An 18,499-nucleotide genomic window follows, 5' to 3' on the forward strand; every position below is an offset into this window, starting at 1 on the left:
TCTGGTCACAGGTGTATTGTTAGAGTAATATGAGCAGGAGGGGGGAACCTCCTCTTCTACTGTATATAAGACTTGTATTCTGCTTCTAATAAACAGTCCATGTTCAGCAATCAAACGAGTATCGTCTTGTTTGTTGTTGTCAGCGGTTGGAATATCTGATATCTATATTCAGACTGGAGGAAGCGGAAGATGACGAAAGCAGTCAAGCGGAGTGTGGGACGTTTCCTTACAGTAGCTCTAACTCAGACTTAGAGGGGCTCAGGATCCTTGTTACTCTGGTGCTACAGCATGAGGGTGTATAAGTTCTGCCTAAAGAGCATGACCCCCTCCCAAAAAAAGCACCCCCTATGTCCCGCTACAGCCTGTCCAACATCTCCTGTGTACGCTCGGCACGACTTTATGATCAGAACATGTGATTAATGAAATGATTCCATAATAGAGTCCTTTGTAGAACAATATCCCCTCCCCCCATCAAAATTTCCCAGTACGATGAACCCCTTCATATTGTCATCAGGACAGAAGAAGACAGAGAAACGGAGAAAGAAAACAGGAAGCAGAAGAAGAGCAAAGAAATGGTTTATTGATCAGCAAAGATGTATGTGGGTTGGGAGTAGAGTGGTTGGGGGTTGGGCCACCATACTCCATGTAGATCCAGCATACCCCATGCACATCACATATCAGAAGATAGTTCATACTATACACCACAGACAATGAGACGGGCCCAGGGCTATGTACAACACATGAAGAACCGCTGAGAAGGGGCATCAGACCGGGTCTATACACATCATACAGACTTCTGTCTGGAGGACCAAACGTTCCATGGCAGGGAAGAGACCCAGACAAGCAAGAAATAAAAGATGAAGAGAAATAAAGAGGGTGAAGTCACTGAGCGAGGAGGAGGCAGGAGAGACGTTCTGTAAAGGTGGAGGCCTCAGGAGAGATGCGTGAGGAGGACAGAGGTGCCATGGTGGACAGCAGAGGAGGCCTCAGGAGAGATGCATGAAGAGGACAGAGGTGCCATGGTGGACAGCAGAGGAGGCCTCAGGAGAGATGCATGAAGAGGATAGAGGTGCCATGGTGGACAGCAGAGGAGGCCTCAGGAGAGATGCGTGAGGAGGACAGAGGTGCCATGGTGGACAGCAGAGGAGGCCTCAGGAGAGATGCATGAAGAGGACAGAGGTGCCATGGTGGACAGCAGAGGAGGCCTCAGGAGAGATGCATGAAGAGGACAGAGGTGCCATGGTGGACAGCAGAGGAGGCCTCAGGAGAGATGCGTGAGGAGGACAGAGGTGCCATGGTGGACAGCAGAGGAGGCCTCAAGAGAGATGCGTGAGGAGGACAGAGGTGCCATGGTGGACAGCAGAGGAGGCCTCAGGAGAGGACGGTGGTGCAATGGCTTGGTACGAGGATGTGATGGCAGGAGGGTGACGGAAGAAATCAGGGCTTAGAGGGAGGTGATGTCATTAAGGGCATTGTCCAACTCCTCACTGATGGCCTTGTACTTCATCTTCTGGGCATAGACCTCATCTGTGGGGCACACCGCCACGGGACAAACCACATGGGGAAGGGGAGGGGGAACATGTGTGTTATATGGTACAAGGGAGGACACAGAGGGAACCAGCCATGACAATGAGGGGACAAGGACAGAAAAAAGAGGCATGCAGATAAGTGAGGATGAAAAGAACAACTGAAAAAAAAAGCAAAAGTCAAACAGGTCATAAAATAAAGGATGAATCAACTGACCGAAACCACTAGGAAGGGGGCAACGTTTACCAAAGGTTCAGTAAGGGGAGCACCAGTGAGTCGTCAAATAGAAGTAACTTATATCTCTTCGAGACCACAGTGATTCCATTTCCCCCCAGAAGTTTGTGTCTCTGCCCCTCCCACAATTGGGATATTTCCTGCTGTAGTTTGTGTCTCTGCCCCTTTCACAATGGGGAGATTTCCTGCAGTAGATCTGGGGAAAGCCAATGCGGGAAATCTTCCCATTGTGGGAGGGGCAGAGACACACTCTGCCCCTCCCACAATGGGGAGATTTCCCTTGTAAATGAAAATCTCATCAGATAGGACTATGGGTGGGAAGATCTGGGGGAAGCCAATGAAAATCTCATCAGAGAGGACTATGGGTGGGAAGATCTGGGGGAAGTCAATAAAAATCCCATCAGAGAGGACTATGGGTGGGAAGATCTGGGGGAAGCCAATGAAAATCTCATCAGAGAGGACTATGGGTGGGAAGATCTGGGGGAAGCCAATAAAAATATCATCAGAGAGGACTATGGGTGGGAAGATCTGGGGGAAGCCAATGAAAATCTCATCAGAGAGGACTATGGGTGGGAAGATCTGGGGGAAGCCAATGAAAATCTCATCAGAGAGGACTATGGGTGGGAAGATCTGGGGGAAGCCAATGAAAATCTCATCAGAGAGGACTATGGGTGGGAAGATCTGGGGGAAGCCAATAAAAATATCATCAGAGAGGACTATGGGTGGGAAGATCTGGGGGAAGCCAATGAAAATCTCATCAGAGAGGACTATGGGTGGGAAGATCTGGGGGAAGTCAATGAAAATCTCATCAGAGAGGACTATGGGTGGGAAGATCTGGGGGAAGCCAATGAAAATCTCATCAGAGAGGACTATGGGTGGGAAGATCTGGGGGAAGCCAATGAAAATCTCATCAGAGAGGACTATGGGTGGGAAGATCTGGGGGAAGCCAATGAAAATCTCATCAGATAGGACTATGGGTGGGAAGGTCTGGGGGAAGCCAATGAAAATCTCATCAGAGAGGACTATGGGTGGGAAGATCTGGGGGAAGTCAATGAAAATCTCATCAGAGAGGACTATGGGTGGGAAGATCTGGGGGAAGCCAATGAAAATCTCATCAGAGAGGACTATGGGTGGGAAGATCTGGGGGGAGCCAATGAAAATCTCATCAGAGAGGACTATGGGTGGGAAGATCTGGGGGGAGCCAATGAAAAGCTTATCAGAGAGGACTATGGGTGGGAAGATCTGGGGGAAGCCAATGAAAATCTCATCAGATAGGACTATGGGTGGGAAGATCTGGGGGAAGCCAATGAAAATCTTATCAGAGAGGACTATGGGTGGGAAGGTCTGGGGGAAGCCAATGAAAATCTTATCAGAGAGGACTATGGGTGGGAAGGTCTGGGGGAAGCCAATGAAAATCTTATCAGAGAGGACTATGGGTGGGAAGATCTGGGGGAAGCCAATGAAAATCTTATCAGAGAGGACTATGGGTGGGAAGATCTGGGGGAAGCCAATGAAAATCTCATCAGATAGGACTATGGGTGGGAAGGTCTGGGGGAAGCCAATGAAAATCTCATCAGAGAGGACTATGGGTGGGAAGATCTGGAGGAAGCCAATGAAAATCTTATCAGAGAGGACTATGGGTGGGAAGATCTGAGGGAAGCCAATGAAAATCTTATCAGAGAGGACTATGGGTGGGAAGATCTGGAGGAAGCCAATGAAAATCTTATCAGAGAGGACTATGGGTGGGAAGATCTGGGGGAAGCCAATGAAAATCTTATCAGAGAGGACTATGGGTGGGAAGATCTGAGGGAAGCCAATGAAAATCTCATCAGAGAGGACTATGGGTGGGAAGATCTGAGGGAAACCAATGGAAATCTCATCAGAGAGGACTATGGGTGGGAAGATCTGGGGGGAGCCAATGAAAATCTTATCAGAGAGGACTATGGGTGGGAAGATCTGGGGGAAGCCAATGAAAATCTCATCAGAGAGGACTATGGGTGGGAAGATCTGGGGGAAGCCAATGAAAATCTTATCATAGAGGACTATGGGTGGGAAGGTCTGGGGGAAGCCAATGAAAATCTTATCAGATAGGACTATGGGTGGGAAGATCTGGGGGAAGCCAATGAAAAGCTTCCTTAGTAACATTTGTATTTTACCTTCAAGGTCATCAATGGTCTTCTCCAGCTTGGCTACGGACTTTTCTGCAAACTCAACTCGAGAGTCGGTCTACAACAGGAGAAAAGACAATCAGGTGATGAGCTGCCAACCATGACGGACCCCCGTCTACGTCCTCCTGGTACCCAACACTCACCTCCTTTAGCCGCTCACTCAGGTGTCTGATCTCGTCTTCATAATGGTCTTCCTTGGATGAATACTACAATAGAAGATCATAGGTGTCAGGAATTATAGGGGGAGACACCAGGAAGAGGACAGATATGGGGAAATGTCCCACAAGGGATGCTGGGATGGTGTGAGGAGGACTTGTGGAGGTTCATTAGTTGGGGCAATCCAATGTTACATCAGACATGAGCTCCAGGAATACTGAGGACCACCATGCTATTATATATGTATAGGTCAAGGGTTCCACATACTGGGGGTCTCCACACATTAGAAGAGAATTTTGGGGGTTCCTCCCATGTTAGACATGACTAGGCCTAGTAGGGGAACACCCAATACCTTATCCGCTTGTGCCTCCAGGGACTTTTTAGTATTGGTGACATTCTTCAGCTCCTCCTCCAGGTCGGCACATTTACTGTTCCCAGGTAATGAGACAAGGATGGGGGAGGGGGAGGGGGAGGAGTTCAGAGACAGAAACAGGAGATTGACAAATACAGGAGAGGACAAAGTGGAGCAAAAAAGAAAAAGAGATTAGCGTTGTGGACATTGTATTTCAGGGTGTAAAGCAATGTGTGCAGGGTGGGAAAGTAGTAATGGGCTGCATTTTAGCAGGGTATGGAGGAGAGGGGGGTCATGGGTGGTAACGGGGTGTATGGAAGGGGGTATGGGTGGTAGAGGGGTGTATGAAAGGGGGGTATGGGTGGTAGAGGGGTATGGGTGGTAGAGGGGTGTATGGAAGGAGGGGGTATGGATGGTAACGGGGTGTATGGGTGGTAGAGGGGTGTATGGAAGGGGGGTATGGATGGTAGAGGGGTGTATGGAAGGGAGAGTATGGGTGGTAGAGGGGTGTATGGAAGGGGGGTATGGGTGGTAGAGGGGTGTATGGAAGGGGGGTATGGGTGGTAGAGGGGTGTATGGAAGGGGGGATATGGATGGTAGAGGGGTGGGTGATAGAAGGGTGTATGGTAGGGGGGTATGGGTGGTAGAGGGGTGTATGGTAGGGGGGCAGGGGGTATGGGTGGTAGAGGGGTGTCTGGAAGGGGGGGTCATAGGGGGTAGAGGGGTGTATGGTGGGGGGGGGGGGGTTATAGGGGGAAGAGGGGGGTATGAGCATTGCATAGAGAGGGGAACATTCATTTATCATATGAAGGACACAAGTGTCTGCCATGCACTCAGATTGGGCCTTCATCTTGGGGGTTTGTCCTGTCTGTGCTATAGAAAGGCTTGAGAGGGTGTAAAGCAATGTGTGCAGGGTGGGAAAGTAGTAATGGGTTGCAGTTTAGCAGGGTATGGAGGAGAGGGGGGTCATGGGTGGTAACGGGGTGTATGGGTGGTAGAGGGGTGTATGGAAGGGGGTATGGGTGGTAGAGTGGTGTATGGAAGGGGGGGTATGGGTGGTAGAGAGGTGTATGAAAGGGGGGGTATGGGTGGTAGAGGGGTGTATGGAAGGAGGGGGTATGGATGGTAACGGGGTGTATGGGTGGTAGAGGGGTGTATGGAAGGGGGGTATGGATGGTAGAGGGGTGTATGGAAGGGAGAGTATGGGTGGTAGAGGGGTGTATGGAAGGGGGGTATGGGTGGTAGAGGGGTGTATGGAAGGGGGGTATGGGTGGTAGAGGGGTGTATGGAAGGGGGGTATGGGTGGTAGAGGGGTGTATGGAAGGGGGGATATGGATGGTAGAGGGGTGGGTGATAGAAGGGTGTATGGTAGGGGGGTATGGGTGGTAGAGGGGTGTATGGTAGGGGGGCAGGGGGTATGGGTGGTAGAGGGGTGTCTGGAAGGGGGGGTCATAGGGGGTAGAGGGGTGTATGGTGGGGGGGGGGGGGGGTTATAGGGGGAAGAGGGGGGTATGAGCATTGCATAGAGAGGGGAACATTCATTTATCATATGAAGGACACAAGTGTCTGCCATGCACTCAGATTGTGCCTTCATCTTGGGGGTTTGTCCTGTCTGTGCTATAGAAAGGCTTGAGAGGGTGTAAAGCAATGTGTGCAGGGTGGGAAAGTAGTAATGGGTTGTAGGTTAGCAGGGTATGGAGGAGAGGGGGGTCATGGGTGGTAATGGGGTGTATGGGTGGTAGAGGGGTGTATGGAAGGGGGGGTATGGGTGGTAGAGAGGTGTATGGAAGGGGGGTATGGGTGGTAGAGGGGTGTATGGAAGGAGGGGGTATGGGTGGTAGAGGGGTGTATGGTGGGGGGGGGGGGGGGTGGGGGTGATAGAAGGGTGTATGGTAGGGGGGTATGGGTGGTAGAGGGGTGTATGGTAGGGGGGCGGGGGTATGGGTGGTAGATGGGTGTATGGAAGGAGGGGGTATGGATGGTAGAGGGGTGTATAGTGGGGGGGGGGTGTGGGTGATAGAAGGGTGTATGGTAGGGGGGTATGGGTGGTAGACGGGTGTATGGTAGGGGGGCGGGGGGTATGGGTGGTAGAGGGGTAGCTGGAAGTGGGGGGGGGGGGTGAATAGGGGGTAGAGAGGTGTATGGAAGGGGGGTTAAAGCAATGAGTGCAGGGTGGGAAAGTAGTAATGGGTTGTAGGTTAGCAGGGTATGGAGGAGAGGGGGGTCATGGGTGGTAGAGGGGTGTATGGAAGGGGGGTATGGGTGGTAGAGGGGTGTATGGAAGAAGGGGGTATGGATGGTAGAGGGGTGTATGGAAGAAGGGGGTATGGGTGGTAGAGGGGTGCATAGTAGGGGGGGGGTGTATGGTAGAGGGTATGGGTGATAGAGGGGTATGGGTGATAGAGGGATGTTTGGTAGGGGGGTATGTGTGGTAGAGGGGTGTATGGTAGAGGGGGGGGGTTATAGGGGGTAGAGGGGGGTATGGTAGGGGGAGTCATAGGGGTAGAGGGATGTATGGTAGGGGGGTTATAGGTGGTAGAGGGGGGTAAGGTAGGGGGGATGGGTGGTAGAGGGATGTATGGTAGGGGGAGGTTATAGGGGGTAGAGGGGTGTATAATGGGGGGGGGGAGGTATGGGTGGTAGAGGGGTGTATGATAGGGGGGATAAGGGTGGTAGAGGGGTGTATGATAGGGGGTATGGATGGTAGAGGGGTGTATGGAAGGGGGGTATGGGAGGTAGAGGGGTGTATGGTAGGGGAGGTTATAGGGGGTAGAGGGGTGTATGGTAGGGGGGGGTTATAGGGGGTAGAGGGGTGAATGGTAGGGGGGTAAGGGTGGTAGAGGCGTGTATGGTAGAGAGTATGGGTGATAGAGGGGTGTATGGTAGGGGGGGTTATAGGGGGTAGAGGGGTGTATGGTAGGGGGGTTATAGGGGGTAGAGGGGTGTATGGTAGGGGGGTTATAGGGGGTAGAGGGGTGTATGGTAGGGGGGTATGGGTGGTAGAGGGGTGTATGGTAGGGGGGTATGGGTGGTAGAGGGGTGTATGGAAGGGGGGTGTGGGTGGTAGAGGGGTGTATGGTAGGGGGGTATGGGTGGTAGAGGGGTGTATGGTAGGGGGGGTTATAGGGGGGTTATAGGGGTGTATGGTAGGGGGGTATGGGTGGTAGAGGGGTGTATGGAAGGGGGGTATGGATGGTAGAGGGGTGTATGGAAGGGGGGGTAGAGGGGGGTGTGGGTGGTAGAGGGGTGTATGGTAAGGGGGTGTGGGTGGTAGAGGGGTGTATGGTAGGGGTGTGTGGGTGGTAGAGGGGTGTATGGAAGGGGGGGTAGAGGGGGGTATGGTAGAGGGGGTGTGGGTGGTAGAGGGGTGTATGGTAGGGGGGTATGGGTGGTAGAGGGGTGTATGGTAGAGGGGGTGTGGATGGTAGAGGGGTGTATGGTAGGGGGGTATGGGTGGAAGAGGGGTGTATGGTAGGGTGTGGGTGGTAGAGGGGTGTATGGGTGGTAGAGGGGTGTATGGTAGAGGGGGTGTGGGTGGTAGAGTATGGAAGGGGGGGGTACAGGGGGGTATGAGCATTGCATAGAGAGGAGAACATTCATTTATCATATGAAGGACACAAGTGTCTGCCATGCACTCAGATTGGACCTCCATCTCGGGGGTTTGTCCTTTCTGTGCTATAGAAAGGCTTGAGATAGCGCCACTGTGTGGATGCCGCAGGAAATGAGTGTGATCAGAGGAGAGATATCATAGATAAATAGAGAGACAGGGGAAGAGACAGAAGAAAGAGTCTCCTCTCCGGTACCTCTTCCTCTGCCGCTATCAGAGATTTCAAGGCTTGGTCCATTGTTCGCAGTTCTATCTCTAACTCTCGGTAACGACTTGGAAAGGAGAAATGGAAGAACGTTATGAGAAGAGGGATGGAGGGAGAGTCTCTGCTAACAATCATCAATAAAGAGAAATTTACAGATGGACTTGTTACTGACCCAACCAGCTATATCCTCCGGGTCAGAGACCTTACAATTAGAGACATCAATACTCCGGGTCCTAAACGTCAGTACTACGGGTTCAGGACTTTAATACTCCATATCAGAGACTCTAGGACTCCAGTACTGAGACTTCAAGACTCTGGGTCAGAGATTTCAATACTCCAGATCAGAGACTCCAGTACTGAGACTTCAAGACTCTGGTCAGAGACTCTAGGACTCCAGTACTGAGACCTCAAGACTCTGGTCAGAGACTTTTAGACTCCAATACTGAGACCTCCTGACCTTCAAGACATTGAGTCGAAAACATCAAGACTTCAGTACTGAGGCTTCTCGTCCCATGATACCCCTTTTGCCATACTAACACTCCTACCAGCATCATGACTTCCCTTCATGGAAAGTGGCTCACCTCTCAGCGACTTCAGCTCTCTCCTCAGATCGTTCCAGCTCTGTCTCAATTACCACCAATTTCCGGGCAACCTGCGAACATACAAATCCAATGTGTGAGAATTGTCTATACAGAACATTGGTTGGTAAAGACATGTTATATTCTTTGTCATAGATGGGGTGGGATTGTGGAAATAACCAACCCAGATAATGGGGGGCGGGATCCCAACAATGCTCCAATTATGGGTTTACAAGGCACTCATGATGGACGGGTGAGCTCCGATGATTGGAGATACAAGGCACCCATGATGGACAGGTGAGCTCCAATTATGGGTTTACAAGGCACTCATGATGGACGGGTGAGCTCCAATGATTGGAGATACAAGGCACCCATGATGGACGGGTGAGCTCCAGTGATTGGGGATACAAGGCACCCATGATGGACGGGTGAGCTCCGATGATTGGAGATACAAGGCACTCATGATGGACGGGTGAGCTCCAATGATTGGAGATACAAGGCACCCATGATGGACGGGTGAGCTCCAATGATTGGAGATACAAGGCACCCATGATGGACGGGTGAGCTCCAATGATTGGAGATACAAGGCACTCATGATGGACGGGTGAGCTCCAATGATTGGAGATACAAGGCACCCATGATAGACGGGTGAGCTCCGATGATTGGAGATACAAGGCACCCATGATGGACGGGTGAGCTCCGATGATTGGAGATACAAGGCACCCATGATGGACGGGTGAGCTCCAATGATTGGAGATACAAGGCACTCATGATGGACGGGTGAGCTCCAATGATTGGAGATACAAGGCACCCATGATGGACGGGTGAGCTCCAATGATTGGAGATACAAGGCACCCATGATGGATGGGTGAGCTCCAATGATTGGAGATACAAGGCACCCATGATGGACGGGTGAGCTCCAATGATTGGAGATACAAGGCACCCATGATGGACGGGTGAGCTCCAATGATTGGAGATACAAGGCACTCATGATGGACGGCCAGGGTGAGCTCCAATGATTGGAGATACAAGGCACTCATGATGGACGGGTGAGCTCCAATGATTGGAGATACAAGGCACCCATGATGGACAGGTGAGCTCCAATGATTGGAGATACAAGGCACCCATGATGGACAGGTGAGCTCCAATGATTGGAGATACAAGGCACCCATGATGGACGGGTGAGCTCCAATGATTGGAGATACAAGGCACCCATGATGGACGGGTGAGCTCCAATGATTGGAGATACAAGGCACCCATGATGGACGGGTGAGCTCCGATGATTGGAGATACAAGGCACCCATGATGGACGGGTGAGATCCGATGATTGGAGATACAAGGCACCCATGATGGACGGGTGAGCTCCAATGATTGGAGATACAAGGCACCCATGATGGACGGGTGAGCTCCAATTATGGGTTTACAAGGCACTCATGATGGACGGGTGAGCTCCAATGATTGGAGATACAAGGCACCCATGATGGACGGGTGAGCTCCAGTGATTGGAGATACAAGGCACCCATGATGGACAAGTGAGCTCCGATGATTGGAGATACAAGGCACCCATGATGGACGGGGGAGCTCCAATGATTGGAGATACAAGGCACCCATGATGGACGGGTGAGCTCCGATGATTGGAGATACAAGGCACCCATGATGGACGGGGGAGCTCCAATGATTGGAGATACAAGGCACCCATGATGGACGGGTGAGCTCCAATGATTGGAGATACAAGGCACCCATGATGGACGGATGAGCTCTGATGATTGGAGATACAAGGCACCCATGATGGACGGGTGAGCTCCAATGATTGGAGATACAAGGCACCCATGATGGACGGGTGAGCTCCGATGATTGGAGATACAAGGCACCCATGATGGACGGGTGAGCTCCAATGATTGGAGATACAAGGCACCCATGATGGACGGGTGAGCTCCGATGATTGGAGATACAAGGCACCCATGATGGACAGGTGAGCTCCGATGATTGGAGATACAAGGCACCCATGATGGACGGGTGAGCTCCGATGATTGGAGATACAAGGCACCCATGATGGACGGGTGAGCTCCGATGATTGGAGATACAAGGCACCCATGATGGACGGGTGAGCTCCGATGATTTGAGATACAAGGCACCCATGATGGACGGGTGAGCTCCGATGATTTGAGATACAAGGCACCCATGATGGACGGGTGAGCTCCGATGATTGGAGATACAAGGCACCCATGATGGACGGGTGAGCTCCAATGATTGGAGATACAAGGCACCCATGATGGACGGGTGAGCTCCAATGATTGGAGATACAAGGCACCCATGATGGACGGGTGAGCTCCAATGATTGGAGATACAAGGCACCCATGATGGACGGGTGAGCTCCAATGATTGGAGATACAAGGCACCCATGATGGACGGGTGAGCTCCAATGATTGGAGATACAAGGCACCCATGATGGACGGGTGAGCTCCAATGATTGGAGATACAAGGCACCCATGATGGACGGGGGAGCTCGAATGATTGGAGATACAAGGCACCCATGATGGACGGGTGAGCTCGAATGATTGGAGATACAAGGCACCCATGATGGACGGGGGAGCTCGAATGATTGGAGATACAAGGCACCCATGATGGACGGGTGAGCTCCAGTGATTGGGGATACAAGGCACCCATGATGGACGGGTGAGCTCCGATGATTGGAGATACAAGGCACCCATGATGGACGGGTGAGCTCCAATGATTGGAGATACAAGGCACCCATGATGGACGGGTGAGCTCCAGTGATTGGGGATACAAGGCACCCATGATGGACGGGTGAGCTCCGATGATTGGAGATACAAGGCACCCATGATGGACAGGTGAGCTCCGATGATTGGAGATACAAGGCACCCATGATGGACGGGTGAGCTCCAGTGATTGGAGATACAAGGCACCCATAGCTGAGCTCTAAGATGAAGATAAAGGGCGCTCGTTGTGAACTAGCGACCTCCATTGATGGAGAACCTACCTCTTCATACTTCCTGTCAGAGTCCTCAGCCACATGCTTGGCCTCTTTCAGCTGCAGGTCCTGGTCATGCATCTTCTCTTCATCTTTGCTGGCTCTGTTCTCAATGACCTTCATTCCTCTGAAAGAGAAACGTTTTCACATATAAGATCCAACGGAACCAAACTGGAAATGACCGGATTGTAGAAACATTTGGGACCATTCTTAACCCCCGCCTGCCATGTGCCGAGAGACATTTCATAGGAGTGACGGCCCATTCATTATCATTGGACCTTACACGCCCCACCACACCAATAAGAAGCCGGGAATTCCTGTCACATGTAGAAGACGGATTTGTCCCGGGGGGGCGGGGCCTCGGGGGCGGGGTATTGGGGGCGGGGGAATATGAAGGTCAGCCAGAGAAAAGTTTTGGAACACAGAAAAACAACCATTGCATCACATGACAAGCATTGGCTCTAAATTTGGCCACACACATTGTATGGTGGGCGTGTCTTCATGAACACTAGGTTCCTTGTCCCAGATGAGCACTGGATCCCGTTCCCAGGTGGCCCTAGATCCCTTGTCCCAAGTGAGCACTAGATCCCATGTCCCAGGTGAGCACTAGATCCCATGTCCCAGGTGAGCACTAGGTCCCTTATCCAAGATGAGCACTAGATCCCATGTCCCAGGTGGGCAATAGATCCTGTGTCCCAAGTAGGTACTAAAGCCCATGTCCCAGGTGGGCACTAGATACAGTGTCCTGAGTGAGCACTAGGTCCCTTATCCAAGGTGAGCACTAGATCCCATGTCCAAGGTGGGCAATAGATCCTGTGTCCCAAGTAGGTACTAAATCCCGTGTCCCAGGTGGGCACTAGATACAGTGTCTTAAGTGAGCACTAGGTCCCATGTCCCAGGTGAGCACTAGGTCCCTTATCCAAGATGAGCACTAGATCCCATGTCCCAGGTGGGCAATAGATCCTGTGTCCCAAGTAGGTACTAAAGCCAATGTCCCAGGTGGGCACTAGATACAGTGTCCCAGGTGAGAACTAGACCCCATGTCCCAGGTTGGCACTAGATCCCATGTCCCAGGTGGAAACTATATCCCTTTTCCCAGGTGTGCACTAGATCCCTTGTCTCTGGTGGGCACTAGATCCTGTCTCTCAGGTGAGCACTAGATACTGTGTCCCAAGTGAGCATTAGATCCCGTGTCCCAGATGAGCACTAGATCACATGTCCCAGGTGAGCACTAGATCCCGTATCACAGGTGAGCACTAGTTCCTGTGTCCCAGGTAAGCACTAGATCCCATGTCCCAGGTGAACACTAGATCTCATGTCCCAGGTAAAAACATTAGATTCCATTTCCCAGGTAGATACTAGATCCCTTGTCCCATGTAAGTAATATATCCTTTTTCCCAGGTGAGCAATAGATCCCTTGTCCCAGGGGAGCACTAGATCCTGTGTTCCAGGAGAGCACTAAGTGTCTTGTCCTAGGTGGTCACTTTATCCCTTGTCCCAGATGAGCACTAGATCCCATGTCCCAGGACGGCACTAGATCCCTTGTCCCAGATGAGCACTAGATCCCATGTCCCAGGTGAGCATTAGATCCCATGTCCCAGGTGAGCATTAGATCCCATGTCCCAGGTGAGCATTAGATCCCATGTCCCAGGTGAGCATTAGATCCCATGTCCCAGGACGGCACTAGATCCCATGTCCCAGGTGAGCATTAGATCCCATGTCAAAGGTGGTTACTAGATCCCTTGTCCCAGGTGAGCACTAGATCCCATGTCCCAGGTGAGCATTAGATCCCATGTCAAAGGTGGTCACTAGATCCCTTGTCCCAGGTGAGCACAAAGTCCCATCTCCTAGGGAAGAGGATAAGTATGATCCCATGTCTTGACTGGGCACCAGATATCATGTTCTGAGTGGATCCCATGTCTGTGTCGACCAATGGGATGCGTGTATTTAGTGACTGGGCACCAGACATACCTTTCGCTCTCATCCACAGCCTTCTCAGTTTCCTCCAGTTTCTGCAGACCTGTTGCCAATCGTTCCTGGGCGCGATCCAACTCTTCCTCTACCAGCTGGATGCGTCTGTTCAGAGAGGCCACATCCGATTCAGCCTGAGAGAAGGAGAAGAGGAAGGTTCATAAATATGACAGGTCACATGACATGAATATGACGGGACGGGTCACATGACCCTCCTCCTATGACATGAATATGACGGGTCACATGACCCTCCTCCTATGACATGAATATGACGGGTCACATGACCCTCTTCCTATGACATGAATATGACGGGTCACATGACCCTCTTCCTATGACATGAATATGACGGGTCACATGACCCTCTTCCTATGACATGAATATGACGGGTCACATGACGCTCTTCCTATGACATGAATATGACGGGACGGGTCACGTGACCCTCTTCCTATGACATGAATATGACGGGACGGGTCACATGACCCTCTTCCTATGACATGAATATGACGGGTCACATGACCCTCTTCCTATGACATGAATATGACGGGACGGGTCACATGACCCTCTTCCTATGACATGAATATGACGGGTCACATGACCCTCTTCCTATGACATGAATATGACGGGACGGGTCACGTGACCCTCTTCCTATGACATGAATATGACGGGTCACATGACCCTCTTCCTATGACATGAATATGACGGGTCACATGACCCTCTTCCTATGACATGAATATGACGGGTCACATGACCCTCCTCCTATGACATGAATATGACGGGTCACATGACCCTCTTCCTATGACATGAATATGACGGGTCACATGACCCTCTTCCTATGACATGAATATGACGGGACGGGTCACATGACCCTCTTCCTATGACATGAACATGACGGGACGGGTCACGTGACCCTCTTCCTATGACATGAATATGACGGGACGGGTCACATGACCCTCTTCCTATGACATGAATATGACGGGACGGGTCACATGACCCTCTTCCTATGACATGAATATGACGGGTCACATGACCCTCTTCCTATGACATGAATATGACGGGTCACATGACCCTCTTCCTATGACATGAATATGACGGGACGGGTCACGTGACCCTCTTCCTATGACATGAACATGACGGGACGGGTCACGTGACCCTCTTCCTATGACATGAATATGACGGGACGGGTCACATGACCCTCTTCCTATGACATGAATATGACGGGACGGGTCACATGACCCTCTTCCTATGACATGAATATGACGGGTCACATGACCCTCTTCCTATGACATGAATATGACGGGACGGGTCACATGACCCTCTTCCTATGACATGAATATGACGGGACGGGTCACATGACCCTCTTCCTATGACATGAATATGACGGGTCACATGACCCTCTTCCTATGACATGAATATGACGGGTCACATGACCCTCTTCCTATGACATGAATATGACGGGACGGGTCACGTGACCCTCTTCCTATGACATGAACATGACGGGACGGGTCACGTGACCCTCTTCCTATGACATGAATATGACGGGACGGGTCACATGACCCTCTTCCTATGACATGAATATGACGGGACGGGTCACATGACCCTCTTCCTATGACATGAATATGACGGGTCACATGACCCTCCTCCTATGACATGAATATGACGGGTCACATGACCCTCCTCCTATGACATGAATATGACGGGTCACATGACCCTCTTCCTATGACATGAATATGACGGGTCACATGACCCTCTTCCCATGACATGAATATGACGGGTCACATGACCCTCTTCCTATGACATGAATATGACAGGACGGGTCACATGACCCTCTTCCTATGACATGAATATGACGGGTCACATGACCCTCCTCCTATGACATGAATATGACGGGTCACATGACCCTCCTCCTATGACATGAATATGACGGGTCACATGACCCTCTTCCTATGACATGAATATGACGGGTCACATGACCCTCCTCCTATGACATGAATATGACGGGTCACATGACCCTCTTCCTATGACATGAATATGACGGGACGGGTCACATGACCCTCTTCCTATGACATGAATATGACGGGACGGGTCACATGACCCTCTTCCTATGACATGAATATGACGGGACGGGTCACGTGACCCTCTTCCTATGACATGAATATGACGGGACGGGTCACGTGACCCTCTTCCTATGACATGAATATGACGGGACGGGTCACATGACCCTCTTCCTATGACATGAATATGACGGGTCACATGACCCTCTTCCCATGACATGAATATGACGGGACGGGTCACATGACCCTCTTCCTATGACATGAATATGACGGGACGGGTCACGTGACCCTCTTCCTATGACATGAATATGACGGGTCACATGACCCTCCTCCTATGACATGAATATGACGGGACGGGTCACATGACCCTCTTCCTATGACATGGATATGACGGGACGGGTCACATGACCCTCTTCCCATGACATGAATATGACGGGACGGGTCACATGACCCTCCTCCTATGACATGAATATGACGGGACGGGTCACGTGACCCTCTTCCTATGACATGAATATGACGGGACGGGTCACGTGACCCTCTTCCTATGACATGAATATGACGGGTCACATGACCCTCTTCCTATGACATGAATATGACGGGACGGGTCACGTGACCCTCTTCCTATGACATGAATATGACGGGACGGGTCACATGACCCTCTTCCTATGACATGGATATGACGGGACGGGTCACATGACCCTCTTCCCATGACATGAATATGACGGGACGGGTCACATGACCCTCCTCCTATGACATGAATATGACGGGACGGGTCACGTGACCCTCTTCCTATGACATGAATATGACGGGACGGGTCACGTGACCCTCTTCCTATGACATGAATATGACGGGTCACATGACCCTCTTCCTATGACATGAATATGACGGGACGGGTCACATGACCCTCTTCCTATGACATGAATATGACGGGACGGGTCACATGACCCTCTTCCTATGACATGAATATGACGGGTCACATGACCCTCTTCCCATGACATGAATATGACGGGACGGGTCACATGACCCTCTTCCTATGACATGAATATGACGGGACGGGTCACATGACCCTCTTCCTATGACATGAATATGACGGGACGGGTCACATGACCCTCTTCCTATGACATGAATATGACGGGACGGGTCACATGACCCTCTTCCTATGACATGAATATGACGGGTCACATGACCCTCCTCCTATGACATGAATATGACGGGTCACATGACCCTCTTCCTATGACATGAATATGACGGGACGGGTCACGTGACCCTCTTCCTATGACATGAATATGACGGGTCACATGACCCTCTTCCTATGACATGAATATGACGGGACGGGTCACGTGACCCTCCTCCTGTGACATGAATATGACGGGTCACATGACCCTCTTCCTATGACATGAATATGACGGGACGGGTCACGTGACCCTCTTCCTATGACATGAATATGACGGGACGGGTCACATGACCGTCTTCCCATGACATGAATATGACGGGTCACATGACCCTCCTCCTATGACATGAATATGACGGGTCACATGACCCTCTTCCTATGACATGAATATGACGGGTCACATGACCCTCTTCCTATGACATGAATATGACGGGACGGGTCACATGACCCTCTTCCTATGACATGAATATGACGGGACGGGTCACATGACCCTCTTCCTATGACATGAATATGACGGGACGGGTCACGTGACCCTCTTCCTATGACATGAATATGACGGGACGGGTCACGTGACCCTCTTCCTATGACATGAATATGACGGGACGGGTCACATGACCGTCTTCCTATGACATGAATATGACGGGTCACATGACCCTCCTCCTATGACATGAATATGACGGGTCACATGACCCTCTTCCTATGACATGAATATGACGGGACGGGTCACATGACCCTCTTCCTATGACATGAATATGACGGGACGGGTCACATGACCCTCTTCCTATGACATGAATATGACGGGTCACATGACCCTCTTCCCATGACATGAATATGACGGGACGGGTCACATGACCCTCTTCCTATAACATGAATATGACGGGACGGGTCACATGACCCTCTTCCTATGACATGAATATGACGGGACGGGTCACATGACCCTCTTCCTATGACATGGATATGACGGGACGGGTCACATGACCCTCTTCCCATGACATGAATATGACGGGACGGGTCACATGACCCTCCTCCTATGACATGAATATGACGGGACGGGTCACGTGACCCTCTTCCTATGACATGAATATGACGGGACGGGTCACGTGACCCTCTTCCTATGACATGAATATGACGGGTCACATGACCCTCTTCCTATGACATGAATATGACGGGACGGGTCACATGACCCTCTTCCTATGACATGAATATGACGGGACGGGTCACATGACCCTCTTCCTATGACATGAATATGACGGGACGGGTCACATGACCCTCTTCCTATGACATGAATATGACGGGTCACATGACCCTCCTCCTATGACATGAATATGACGGGACGGGTCACATGACCCTCCTCCTATGACATGAATATGACGGGACGGGTCACGTGACCCTCTTCCTATGACATGAATATGACGGGTCACATGACCCTCTTCCTATGACATGAATATGACGGGACGGGTCACATGACCCTCTTCCTATGACATGAA

General features: G+C 51.2%; 1 protein-coding gene across 6 annotated transcripts in view; it reads right to left on the minus strand.

Moving 5' to 3' along the window:
- The window catches only part of LOC120921516 (tropomyosin beta chain-like), a 48,141-nt gene that overhangs the window by 5,763 nt on the left and 23,879 nt on the right, over positions 1–18,499 (minus strand). The window contains exons 3-9 of one of the 6 annotated variants that reach the window (XM_040334000.1): positions 13,791–13,924; positions 11,829–11,946; positions 8,831–8,901; positions 8,241–8,316; positions 4,073–4,135; positions 3,918–3,987; positions 561–1,527 (exon numbers count right to left, since the gene is read on the minus strand). In XM_040334000.1, coding sequence (XP_040189934.1) covers positions 1,445–1,527; positions 3,918–3,987; positions 4,073–4,135; positions 8,241–8,316; positions 8,831–8,901; positions 11,829–11,946; positions 13,791–13,924 — 615 coding nt within the window. In that variant the 3' untranslated portion in view covers positions 561–1,444. Of the gene's footprint in view, positions 1–560; positions 1,528–1,806; positions 3,769–3,870; positions 3,988–4,072; positions 4,136–4,437; positions 4,514–8,240; positions 8,317–8,830; positions 8,902–11,828; positions 11,947–13,790; positions 13,925–18,499 lie in introns of those variants that run through there. The other 5 variants (XM_040333999.1, XM_040333997.1, XM_040333998.1 and 2 more) reach the window with 5 other exon arrangements.

Source organism: Rana temporaria, assembly GCF_905171775.1.
Source record: "Rana temporaria chromosome 1 unlocalized genomic scaffold, aRanTem1.1 chr1b, whole genome shotgun sequence".
Taxonomy (NCBI): domain Eukaryota; kingdom Metazoa; phylum Chordata; class Amphibia; order Anura; family Ranidae; genus Rana; species Rana temporaria.